General features: G+C 45.6%; 1 protein-coding gene and 1 long non-coding RNA gene across 5 annotated transcripts in view; one reads left to right on the top strand and one right to left on the bottom strand.

The window, feature by feature from the left end:
- PARP11 (poly(ADP-ribose) polymerase family member 11) overlaps positions 1-4,115 on the bottom strand; it is a 30,896-nt gene extending 26,781 nt beyond the window's left edge. The window contains exon 1 of one of the 4 annotated variants that reach the window (XM_088837411.1): positions 3,915-4,115. Coding sequence is in view for 1 of the 4 variants with exons in the window: in XM_055394438.2 (XP_055250413.1) it covers positions 3,000-3,017 (18 nt within the window). In the remaining 3 variants the exon portion in view is untranslated. Of the gene's footprint in view, positions 1-2,999; positions 3,192-3,914 lie in introns of those variants that run through there. The other 3 variants (XM_088837410.1, XM_055394435.2, XM_055394438.2) reach the window with 3 other exon arrangements.
- Positions 4,116-4,311: 196 nt separating this feature from the next.
- Positions 4,312-12,541, top strand: LOC148777727 (uncharacterized). Its single transcript, XR_016037702.1, has 2 exons — positions 4,312-4,684; positions 9,463-12,541. It is a non-coding gene; the product is annotated as an uncharacterized LOC148777727 (long non-coding RNA).
- Positions 12,542-13,224: the final 683 nt, after the last annotated feature.

Below are 13,224 nucleotides of genomic sequence, written 5' to 3'. Positions count from 1 at the left end.
CTAACAAGGGAAAAGGAATTTTGCAAGAGTTTATCACTCTTTATGAACTAAGGCCCTATTACTGCAAGAGATGAGACGTTATCTTAAGAGACGTTTGTCACTTTTCACTTTCTGTCATCAGAGAGAAGCTGGAACTCCCTCCCATAAATCTATTTTCAGCAAAGAGGGGTAAGACAATGGCAGAGAGAGCAAAAGGCAGGGCAAGGTCAGGCTACGCAGAGTCAAGACAGTGGTGGTGCCCCTTCCAAGTCCTTTCTATAGATCTTGACGTTTTCCTAAACTGGGGGATACTGGCCAAGGGCTGCCTCCCCCAGTGGGTGGAGAACTACCAGAACCCCCACGGGAACTGAGAGCCTGCCACCTGTCAACCGGGTCTGCCTGGGTTGGTGCCTGGCTGGTAAAAGACTTGAACAGAATCACCACCAACCCCGTGACTGTCTTGAAAAAGGAAAATAAAACTGTGTGCTGAGATAAAAGTTTATTTAAATCTCCTTGGTTTTCTTGTGTGGGGTTCCCCCCACCCAAGGAAATGCTGCAAGTTCGTGGTGATTTTCCACACTCCAAACATGTCTGGGGGAATTTCCAGGTGGAAGGGGGTGGCTGCTTCTAGTATAACCACAGCCAGAGTCAGTGCAGTATCTCCCCAAAACACTTGCAAGTAGGATACAGTATCACACAGGAGGTGTATTTGCCAGAGGCGATATATTTGCAGATTAGGGGTGGCATATCAGAGTCATGGATACTACCAAAACAGTACAGGGAGAAACTAGCAGACGTCTTCAATCAAAGCCGTTCACTAAGCCTTCCTCTACAAAGTAGAATTTATTATACCATTCAATGGAAAGAAATGGTAAACAGTAATTTACATTGGTGGGTAACACAGGGTCATCTGTATTTATCTTTAGGATGCACTTTTTTTTCATCTTCCCAATTGTGTTTGGTTTAGAGAAACATTAAAATTAAGTTTTACTCCAGGAGCACAGCTGGACAGACAATCCAGATGCTTCTTCTATTGAAAGAAACTAATAAATTACCAGAGGAAACCCAAATGCAGGGTGCTGACTGTATTTATACAAAATAGACCAGGGTTCAATCCCTGGGTTGGGCAGATCCCCTGGAGAAGGGAAAAGCTACCCACTCCAATATTCTGGCCTGGAGAATTCCATGGACTATATAGTCCATGGGGTCGCAAAGAATTGGACATGACTGAGCGACTTTCATTTCACAAACTGTCCTTACTGACAGCATCCATATGCTCAGAGGAAGAAAAACAGTATCAGTAAGAAAACACAGGAGCATTAAGACATATTAGACTGGCATGACAAGGGTCAGAAGAATGTGGGTTTGTAGGTGGAAAGTTTATCACAATTAACAGAAGTCAGTCTAAGTACAGGAGATATTCACTAGCACCTCTATAACCCTCACAAACACACCAGTGACCCAACAGTGAATTCTGATACGTACGTGATGGAGAAGGAGAAAAAAAGTGGAGCAATGGAGTCTCCCCAGTGTTGATACAATGGCCTTCGTTAATTCACCGGGCATTTACTGAGCACCTACTATATGCCACACTCTCTTCCCTAGTCTGTGGATGCCACAAGAAACAAACAGACAAAAATCTCTGCCCCTGTGGAGCTTACAACATGCTGAAGCATTTAAGACATGTGACTTTGAGCAAGACATGTACTCAGATGAGTAAAGATGTGTTATGGGAAACCAGGAAGAGGCCAGCCAATAAAAACTGAATATACACACAAACACACATATAATAATAATATATGAAACCGACTGATGACAGCAAAAGTGAATACATAAACAGAATACATTCTCACAATCTGCAATTATTTTTGCGAAAATCAAAATCCGGCAGTTACTTTCCTCTGATGTGGCCTTATATTAGAGGATTCTATATTAGAGCAAAAAAAAAAAAAGGTCTTAAATGATGACCATCATTACAGAAGGTCTGGGATGGAACCACAACATGCAGCGAAAAAATCGAGAGCAACAGACTACTGGGGTAAAGCAGATGGGAATTTACTGATAACTCTCTTATTTACCTGGAAATACATTCCAGGGATGGGGAAGATGTAGTACAGATGACAGAAACGAGTTACTGTAAATATGGAAACGGGGTTATTAAAGCAGACTCAGGAATTTCTCTCAGCAGACGGGGTAGCTGCACGTATTTTGGCCAACAATTCGCTGATACATGATTCTGCCATTTTCCAATTAACTCAGGGTGTAAACAGCGTCTATTTGTGTTACCAGGCGACTTAGCCTCTAACAGGAGACTAACAGGAATACTCCTGGCAGACGGACTCCTCTCTTTGAAAGCTGCATATTAAATGAAGGTACAAAAGCAAAATAAACAAAAATATATGTAGACACAATGCAAATACGGGAGGGAGAAAGACTTGCAGCGGAAACACTCCAGGTCACCACTTCTGTCCACCCGGGGAAGAAAAAAAAAAATCTAAGAACACACGCTCGCCCCTCCACCCCTCCCACCCCAGCTTTCGCAGGCTGTCCATCAAAAAGAGGAAAGGAGCCCCGGCGGTTCCACTTAGGCCCATTCAGGGGCGAGTCCAGAGGGAAAGCCCCTTTGCTTTGGATACGGGTGAGGTGGGGGGCTGGCAAGTACACCTGAGCCTAACGAAGACTCACAGGTTCGAGGCCCAGGAAACGCCAGCCAGACAGCAAAACGCCGTTTAAAACGACGGTGTGGAGGGACGAGGGCAGAGAAACCACAGCGAGTCCAAATCAATCACTGGGACGGGACAGCCAGCCTGCCCGGCGCTGGGGACCCACCGAACCTTCTCCACTGTTCGCAAGGCGCTGCCGGAGCCGCCGAACCCGGGGCCCCCGCGTTCCCAGAACTCAACAGCCGGCTGGCGGGGCCCGGCGGGGCGCGGGGTCTGGGGCGCAGGTCCCCGGAACTCCGCCCGCCCTCTCCCGTCAACCCCGCCCATCGGCCCGCCCCATCCCAGCCGGCTACTCACCGGATTCGCTTCCCACATAGCGGTGGCGAAATCGAGCGGACAGAGACTAAGGGAAGGGGCCGAGGGTCCCCTGGAGCCAAGGGACAGAGAGCCAACCTTCTCGTAGGCCTCCTTCTCGCCTCCTTCTCGCCTGTCACAAGCCGGCGTCTTCGGACCCCAAACCTCCCGACTTCCGGCTGCAGCCGGCCAACCAACGCCGGCCCCGCCCCGGAAGCCCGTCCCGCCCTCGACGCTCCCTTCCGGCCTCGGCGCGGGGTGGGCGGGGCCTGCGAGGGTCTGCGTTTGAAGGGCTTTCAGTCCAAGCAGCCCCCAAGGGCTGCAGTTGCAATGTAACGTCCACTCTCAGAGAACCTCAAGCCTCGCTGGCTGTTCTTCCTCTAATATTTATTGATCACCGCGTAGTGACCAAGAGATAGACAGGCCTGGGAATTAATAGCCCGCAGGACAAGCTTCCACGCTCAGAACTGAGGCGGTAATAGTTTCTAAGGGTGTAGTGAGGTCGTTAAAGGCACCTAGCGCGGTATTTGGTAAACGGTAAGAGCTCAATTAGTGACGGTTATTTGCCAGGCACTGTGCTAGGCTCCAGAATGAATAAGACTGACCTGTATGCAGCCCTCATGGAGCCTGGTCCCGAGAAACAATAAGGTGTAATTTAGATAAGAACGTGCAGGGTGATTTGTAGGTAGTATGGCAAGTACAGGATTCTTTGAAAGAATGCTTACCTAGGACAGGGTGTCTGCCTACCCACTATGTCGAGCCCCCCCCACACACACCCACCAAGAAATTTAAGCTAAGACTTAAATAGGATGCCCTCCTGTGGGGAGCGGTGTGCCTCGGGCACCTGCCCTGGGAGCTGCCCTGTGCTTAACCAGGGGCCTATATAGGCATTAGCCCCCTGTCCCGCCACCCCTTTACCTTGATCGGATAAGCAGCTGCAGGCTACAGGCGGTGGCTACGTGCAAGACGTGCAAGACGTGCAGGAGAAATGTTTCTTTAAAGTATAAACTAGTCTGTTATTTCCTGGCCTATGACGTCTGAGGGAGAGGGCAATTGTTCTTGATAACAATCTGTTATGAGCTCAAGATGTTTCCCGTGCTTTATGACTTTGTTTGTTGCAGCATATATAAGTGAAGCAAAGGCTAATAAAGACATTTCTGGTTCATGACTGCAATCCTCTCGACCCCATCTTTTCTTTGGAATTTCTCTAAGCTTACAGGATCCACGGAGAGCACTTTGTTGATTTGTCCGTGCGGGCACGGACAGTTGGCACCCAACGTGGGGCCCGACGGAGGTTTCCTGCTAGCCGCTACCCGGGAGACGTGAGTTTTTGGTTTCGTTTTGTGTTGTCTCGTATTGAGGGGTAGGAAGGTATATTGTCGAGAGTATAAGCTATGGGGCAAGATCATAGTAGACATCTGTTCGCTCATATGTTACAGATTATGCTTAAAGATCGGGGCGTCCGTGTGTCTTCCCCCCGATTACATGCATTTCTCAATTTTGTAGAAGAAGTTTGTCCTTGGTTTCCTCGAGAAGGAACCGTTAATTTGGATACTTGGAAGAAAGTTGGAAAGCAAATTCAAATGCATTATACTTTACATGGCCCTAATAAAATTCCAGTAGACACCTTTTCCCTGTGGACCCTGATTCGTGACTGCCTTGATTTCCAGCAGGAGGAAGGAGAAAAGGTAAGGAGTATGGTCTCTGAGGAACCTGTATATGCCACACCCGGGGGAGATGCCTTAAAGTTGACCCCCGAAGCATCACCCCTGAGTAAAGGTGCTGATAGATTAGATCCAGGGGACGAGGAAACCTTGGAGGAAGAGGCAGCGAAATACCACCAAGATGATTGGGAATTATTGGTCACGGAGCCCAAATCTGAAGGTCAGCGGCTGCCTTGTGTAGCTAACTTAGAAGCACTAATGAAGCAATTATTGCTTACAATGAAGGGAAAACCACAGCCATTTGACGAAGGGGACGAGGATAAGAGAGAGGTTTATATAAAGCAACCTCCGCAGGATATTCTGCCGACCGCGCCGCCGGCTTATGCTGCTGCGCCTGAGCCCCATTTGTCTCCCTTACAACAGGCTCTTCGGCACGCGCAGAAACTTGGTGAAACACTCATGGGATTCCCTGTAATTTGCCCAGTATTTAAAAACGCTAATCAGCGATTCTATGAAGCTCTACCTTTCAAACAATTAAAAGAATTAAAAGTTGCTTGTGCCCAGTATGGCCCCACTGCCCCGTTTACTCAAGCTATGATAGAGAACCTTGGGGGTCAAAACTTGCCTCCCAGCGATTGGAAACAGATTGCTCGAGCATGTTTAACTGGGGGTGATTATTTATTATGGAAATCTGAGTTTATGGAGCAGTGTGGCGCCATAGCTGAGATGAACCAAAGACAAGGAATCAATACAACATATGAAATGCTTATAGGAGAAGGGGCTTATCAGAATACTAATGCTCAATTGAATTATCTCCCTGGGGCATATGCACAGATATCTAATGCTGCCCGTCAGGCTTGGAAAAAATTACCTTGCTCTAACAATAAGACTGAAGACCTCTCTAAAATTAGGCAAGGACCCGATGAACCTTATCAAGATTTTGTCGCTCGACTCTTGGAGGCAGTTGGGAAGCTCATGGCCGATGAACAGGCTGGGATGGTGCTCACAAAGCAACTAGCTTATGAGAATGCTAACTCCGCCTGTCAGGCAGCACTTCGGCCTTATAGAAAGAAGGGAGTCTTATCTGATTACATTCGCATCTGTGCTGATATTGGGCCCTCTTATATGCAGGGTATTACTTTGGCTGCTGCCCTGCAGGGGAAAAGCATAAAGGAGGTTCTATACCAGCAGCAGACAAAAAATAGAAGGCGGCCTGCTGGCAGAGACAACGCAGGCTGCTTTGTCTGTGGACAGCAGGGACACCGTGCCGCCTTCTGCCCCCAACGCGCCGATCCCCATTCTGTAAAAACCCCCAATCTCTGCCCCAGATGTAAAAAGGGAAAACATTGGGCAAAGGATTGTAAATCAAAAACCGATGTGCAAGGTAACCCACTCCCTCCACAGTCGGGAAACTGGGTGAGGGGCCAGCCCCTGGCCCCGAAACAATGTTATGGGGCAATGCAGAACAGTCCAGCAAGCGACGTTCAGTCACAGACTTGTTCCGAGCTACCCCAGGAAGCGCAGGCTTGGACCTCTGTTCCTCCATCTACACAGTATTGACTCCTGAAATGGGGATGCAAGCTATACCGACTGGCATTTACGGGCCATTACCATCAGGAACTGTGGGCCTTCTACTTGGCCGCAGTAGTATCACACTAAAAGGATTGTTAGTTGCCCCCGGAGTTATTGATGCTGACTACACTGGAGAAATTAAAATTATGGCTCATTCTCCTCGAAGCATCAGTACTATCAACCATGGCCAGCGTATAGCTCAGCTGATTCTGATCCCTGTTGTACAGGTAGGGAAGACTCTCTCGACCAACCGGGGAGACAAAGGTTTTGGATCATCTGATGCCTATTGGGTGCATGCCATCACCAAGGAGCGTCCTGAATTAAATTTACGGATAAATGGCAAATCCTTTTCTGGAATCTTGGATACGGGAGCCGATGTCTCTGTTATTTCTGATAGACACTGGCCCAAAGAATGGCCCAAACAAATAGCTATGTCCACTTTGCAAGGTATTGGCCAGACTACTAACCCTGAGCAGAGCTCAGAATTATTGCATTGGAAAGATGATGAAGGCCATGAAGGAGACATGCGCCCTTATATCCTTTCTCATTTGCCCGTAAACCTGTGGGGGCAAGATGTTATGGGAAGCATGGGAGTGTATTTATATAGCCCCAGTGAACAAGTGAGTGCTCAACTTTTTGATCAAGGGTTACTTCCCTTGTCTGGACTTGGAAAACATAATCAAGGAACAACTACTCCCCTTCTGCCTCAACAAAGACCTTACAGGGCAGGCCTTGGGTATTTTTAGAGGGGACCACTGACTCTCCTGTGGCCCATGCTGACCCCATTATTTGGAAATCTGATAACCCCGTATGGGTTGATCAGTGGCCCCTCTCCAAAGAAAAAATTGACGCGGCTCGACAACTGGTGCAGGAGCAGTTGAAATTGGGTCATATTGAACATTCTAATTCCCCTTGGAACTCTCCTATTTCTGTTATTAAAAAGAAATCTGGTAAGTGGCGCTTATTGCAGGATTTAAGAAAAGTTAATGAAACTATGGAAATTATGGGTGCTTTGCAGCCTGGACTGCCATCGCCTATGGCGATACCCCGAAGTAATCACATCCTTATCATTGATCTGAAAGATTGTTTTTATACAATTCCTCTAGCACCCCAAGACTGCACTCGATTTGCATTCAGTGTTCCTTCCGTAAATTTTTCTCAGCCTATGTCTCGCTATCAATGGAAAGTTTTACCCCAAGGCATGGCTAATAGTCCTACTTTGTGTCAAAAATTTGTTGCAGCTGCTTTATCTTCTACTCGAGCTCATTTCCCTGATGTCTACATTCTGCACTATATGGATGATATCCTTTTAGCACACCTTGATGAAAATTACTTGCTACAAGCATATGCCCCTATGGAATCCTCTTTATTAAATGCAGGTCTTCTTATAGCTAAAGAAAAGGTGCAAACCTTCCCACCTTATTCATACCTAGGCTTTCGTTTAGAACGAGATGGATTCTCTACTCAACCCATTACTATTCGTCGTGATAATCTTAACACTCTTAATTATTTTCAGAAATTGCTTGGAGACATCAACTGGATTAGACCAAATTTACATTTAGCAACTTATGAATTAAAACCTCTCTTTGACATACTTAAAGGAGATTCCAATCCTACATCACCACGATCTCTTACACCAGAAGGAGATCAAGCTCTTAAAAGGGTTGAGGTTGCATTGACTCAACAGCAATCAGGATTTTGTGATTATAATAAACCCTGGGGGCTCTATGTCCTTGCCTCTAGCCATTCTCCTACAGGAGTTCTTTTTCAAGACAAACCGCTTGATGGATTTATCTCTCATCTTCTCCCACTCGTGTTCTGGCCCCATATCATACCCTTGCTGCAAGAGTTATAGCTAAAGGACGGCAGGAATCCCTCATCTACCTCGGGCAAGATCCTTCTTTTATCTGTGTCCCCTTTTCCACTGAACAGCAATCTTGGCTTGCACAGTTTTCTGATGATTGGGCAATTGCCCTTGCAAATTTCCTGGGAAAATTATACAGCATTACCCTTCTAATAAACTTTTACAATTTGCTCAAATGCATCAATTTATTTTTCCTAAAATAGTACCGGCACAACCAGTACGAAACGCTGTCACGATCTTTACGGATGGCTCTTCTAATGGCGTAGCCAGTCTAGTCATTGAAAATGCCTCTTACTTTTGTCAAACCACCTTTGATTCTGCCCAGGAAGTAGAATTGTTTGCTGTTTTACGGGCTCTACAACGTACCCCACAGAGTTTTAATCTGTATTCTGATAGTCGTTATGTTGTACGTGCTTTATCAGTGATTGAAACGGTGCCATTCATTGGTGCTGTGAAATCGACCATTCAATCTTTGTTTGAACAGATTCAGAGTCTGATTCGGTCGCGATTTTCTCCTTGTTTTTTCGGGCACATCCGTGCCCATACTTCTCTTCCAGGTCCTCTCGCTGCAGGAAATGCTTTGGCTGACCAGCTTACTCATGTTATCTGTTATAACTCCTCCGTTTCAGCAGCGCAAGCCTCTCATGCCATACATCATCAAAACAGCCAATCTCTAAGGCTGCAATTTGGAATTCCGCGTGAAGCCGCTAGGCATATCGTAAAAACCTGCTCTACTTGCCCACAATTTTTTGTGCTCCCTCGTTATGGAGTCAATCCCCGTGGTTTACTTCCCAATGATTTATGGCAAATGGATGTAACTCACATCGCTGAATTTGGCAAATCAAAATATGTACATGTTACAGTAGATACTTACTCTGGATTTTTAGTTGCAACTCTCCAGGTTGGGGAGGCCAGTAAGCATTGTATACAACATTGCTTGCGTTGTTTCTCTGTTCTTGGTATTCCACGGTGTATTAAAACAGATAATGGCCCTGGGTATACTGGCCGAGTTTTTCAACAATTTTGTGCTCATCTGCATATCGCCCACAAAACAGGTATCCCTTACAATCCGCAAGGACAAGGCATTGTTAAACGAGCGCACCAAACGCTCCAGCATCAATTGAAAAAATTAAAAAAGGGGAATTTATATACCACTACGCCTGCCAATCTTCTTCATCATGCTCTCTTTGTATTAAATTTTTTGAGTCTGGATCATGATGGCAAATCCGCAGCACAGCGCTTTTGGCATCATGATGCTACTAAAACACGTCCATTGGTAAAGTGGAAGGACCCATTGGATGGAAAATGGCATGGGCCTGATCCGCTCTTAATATGGGGAAGGGGCCATGTTTGTGTTTTTCCACAGGATGCCGAAGCACCGCGCTGGCTCCCAAAAAGGCTAGTACGCATGGCGGAGGCGGTCCCTCACTGCCAGGATGCAACAGCTGTCCCTGCAGGAGACCATCCCACTGCTGACTAGTCAGCAGTTGCAGGCCCTGCTGCAGGAAGCACGTTTGAATGCTGATGGACCAGCGCCCACATCTCCTACCGCGATTCTCATATCTCTATTACTTCTCCTAAATCAGATAGGGTTCTCACGGGTTGAGGGTAATGTCTTTTTATCCTGGGCTCACTCCTATGCGGGTTTTCATAATAGTTCTGCTTGTTGGGTGTGTACTGCTATGCCACTGTCAGTAGTCGATGGGTTTCCTTGGTGGGTATCTCCTATACAAAAAATGCACTTTCCTGCGCTCTGTAATTTTTTAACCCAGTATAAACAAGCCCACAGAAGTCTCAACACCCTAAATGTCTCCGCCCTTCCTGAGTGCAACGGCATGGACAATCAGCAGCTGAATTCCACGCTGCAGTTCAACGTTAATGCGAGCTATAAAGCTGTTGAAGATGCATACCGTACGTTCTCTACTACCAGCAAAAATAAGACTCGTTCAAGTCGATTTTTTGGGGACTATTATCAGATCTGGGATGAATACTTCTGGATGACTCCGGAAAAGGGACAGCTTCTGAGGCGAGCAGATATTTGCTGGGAACAGCAGGAACATCAGCCCCGCTTTGGAGAAAGAATCTTGGCAAACACCTGTTGAAACATGTAGGCATCACCCCTATATCCATGTGTATGCAAGTGCGAAATGTTACTTTTACCTGTAATGCTGCCACTCCTTGGCCAGGGTCTGATTGGACAAATAACCCTGGTATAAGATGGGCAGCTCCCAATGGGACAAAATGGATTTGTGGTTCAAACATTTGGCCTTGGCTTCCCATTGGGTGGGTGGGACGTTGTAGCCTTGGATTTGTGTTCGCCCCAGGTCGGATCACTTATTCCCCTATAAAAAACCCCGCTAACCTTCCTTTTGTAAGAGCACGATGGGCTCGAGCTGTGTTTCATTGGTATGATTATTTGGTAGCAGTGTTTGTTCCCTCAATTGGAACTGCAGATATAATGACTCATGTGGATGCCTTAACAAATTTTACTCAACAAGCCCTATCAGACACGAAAAAGGCCTTAGAAGAGCTAAATGAAGAACAAAAGCAAATGCATAAAGCTGTTCTACAAAATAGAATGGCTTTGGACATTCTTACAGCTGCACAGGGAGGGACTTGCGCCGTTATAGAGGTAGAATGCTGTACCTATATTCCTGATCTGTCCTCCAATATATCGGATGCTGTTGCTGATATGCAAAATCAAATTGATTCCATGCAAGACCCTTTTCCCCCGTTTTGGGATCAAGTTAAGTCCTGGTTCCACAGTGACTGGTGGAAAACTTTAATTGTAATACTAGTGATTATACTTTGTTTTCTTTGCTGCGGGCCCTGCTTCCTACAGTGTATTATGAACCTAGTTACTAAACGAATCATGATGTTTTCGCGTATAACCAGGAAATAATTTGTATCTATTTTACCCATATTAGTCGTGCAACTAGTCTTTCAGTTATTCTCATAATACTTCTCCTACTTGCATTATGCCTTTTGCCTTGCCTTCTACGGCGTTTTGGAAAAATTGCCAACATAAAGGCCGTTCTGCATGGCCATCATTTGCAACGCCGAAGAGCTGTCCGTGTTTCTAAAAAATTAAAAAAGGGGGAGCTGCGGGGAGCGGTGTGCCTCGGGCACCTGCCCTGGGAGCTGCCCTGTGCTTAACCAGGGGCCTATATAGGCATTAGCCCCCTGTCCCGCCACCCCTTTACCTTGATCGGATAAGCAGCTGCAGGCTACAGGCGGTGGCTACGTGCAAGACGTGCAAGACGTGCAGGAGAAATGTTTCTTTAAAGTATAAACTAGTCTGTTATTTCCTGGCCTATGATGTCTGAGGGAGAGGGCAATTGTTCTTGATAACAATCTGTTATGAGCTCAAGATGTTTCCCGTGCTTTATGACTTTGTTTGTTGCAGCATATATAAAGACATTGCTGGTTCATGACTGCAATCCTCTCGACCCCATCTTTTCTTTGGAATTTCTCTAAGCTTACAGGATCCACGGAGAGCACTTCGTTGATTTGTCCGTGCAGGCGCGGACACCCTCCTACTGAAGTTACCTAGGTAAAATGAGCTACAAGAGGGGAAGAATTTTCTAAGCAAAGAAGTACTCTCTGCCCGTAGGAAACAAAAAGGAAACAATATAAAGTCCTTCTGAGGGACTTCCTTGGCAGTCAAGTGGTTACGGGTTCAGCTTCCAATGCTTAGCCCTTGTCGGGGAGCTAAGATCCTACAAGCCCCTCCTCCAAAAAACCAAAATGTAAACAGCGGAAGCACTATTGTAACAATTCAGCAAAGACTTTAAAAATGGCCCACGTCAAAAAAAAAAAAAAGCCTAAAAAATGATACTTATGAGCTTTTATATAACTCCAGAGATTACAATTTTTTATTTGTCCAAGAATACCTACAGATAGAATCTGACTTTTTTCACTTATTATGAAATATAAGATATACAGATATCCTTCTATATGCATAGTAAATCTATTACAAAGTGGTGGGGAAAGAATGGATTATTTAGTAAGTAATACTGGGGCAACTGGTTAGCCATTTGACAAAAAATAAAGTGGAAAAAAAAGGTTAAGTAAAGATCCCTGCCCCATAGTTTGGTCATATGAAATTTCCATAATCTTTTATTGAACAATTCCATTTCTAGGAGCTAATTTCAAGGAGGTAAATAAATAAATGTACAGAAATGGTCTGTACAAGAATGTTTATTGCTACATTTCTTGGAATAGTAAAAACTTGAAAACGACTTAAATATCAATGACAATGGATATTTCAAATGTAAATGTGTGTTAGGTACATACAAGCTATGGAATACTGTATGTATTTATCTTGTGTAGTGCCCCACTGAAAATGTTTTATAGTTTTAATAGCTTATCAACTGATGTCTCTGAAATTTCTATTTTAACAATCATATCACCTACAAATAATACAGTTTTCACTCTTGCTCTTGCATTGGCCAAAATATCAATCAGTTCAGTTCAGTCGCTCAGTCGTGTCCGACTCTCCGCGACCCCATGAATCACAGCACGCCAGGCCTCCCTGTCCATCACCAACTCCTGGAGTTCACTCAAACTTATGTCCACAGAGTCGGTGATGCCATCCAGCCATCTCATTCTCGGTCGTCCCCTTCTCCTCCCGCCCCCAACCTTTCCCAGCATCAGAGTCTTTTCCAGTGAGTCAACTCGTCGCATGAGGTGGCCAAAGTATTGCAGTTTCAGCTTTAGCATCAGTCCTTCCAATGAACACCCAGGATCGATCTCCCTTAGAATGGACTGGTTGGATCTCCTTGCGGTACAAGGGACTCTCAAGAGTCTTCTCCAACACCACAGTTCAAAAGCATCAATTCTTCGGCGATCAGCTTTCTTCACAGTCCAGCTCTCACATCTGTACATGACCACGGGAAAAACCATAGCCTTGACTAGACGGACCTTGGTTGGCAAAGTAATGTCTCTGCTTTTTAGTATATTATCAAGGTTGGTCATAACTTTCCTTCCAAGGAGCAAGCGTCTTTTAATTTCATGACTTCTATCAGCATCTGCAGTGATTTTGGAGCCCCAAAAAATAAAGTCTGACACTGTTTCCACTGTTTTTCCATCTATTTCCCATGAAGTGATGGGACCAGATGCCATGATC

The sequence above is a fragment of the Moschus berezovskii genome, chromosome 6, assembly GCF_049115385.1.
Source record: "Moschus berezovskii isolate FMDL1 chromosome 6, NW_MosBer_1.0, whole genome shotgun sequence".
Taxonomy (NCBI): Eukaryota; Metazoa; Chordata; class Mammalia; order Artiodactyla; family Moschidae; genus Moschus; species Moschus berezovskii.
Note: the sequence above shows the minus strand (reverse complement) of the source record. Positions and strands in the feature narration are given on the sequence as shown.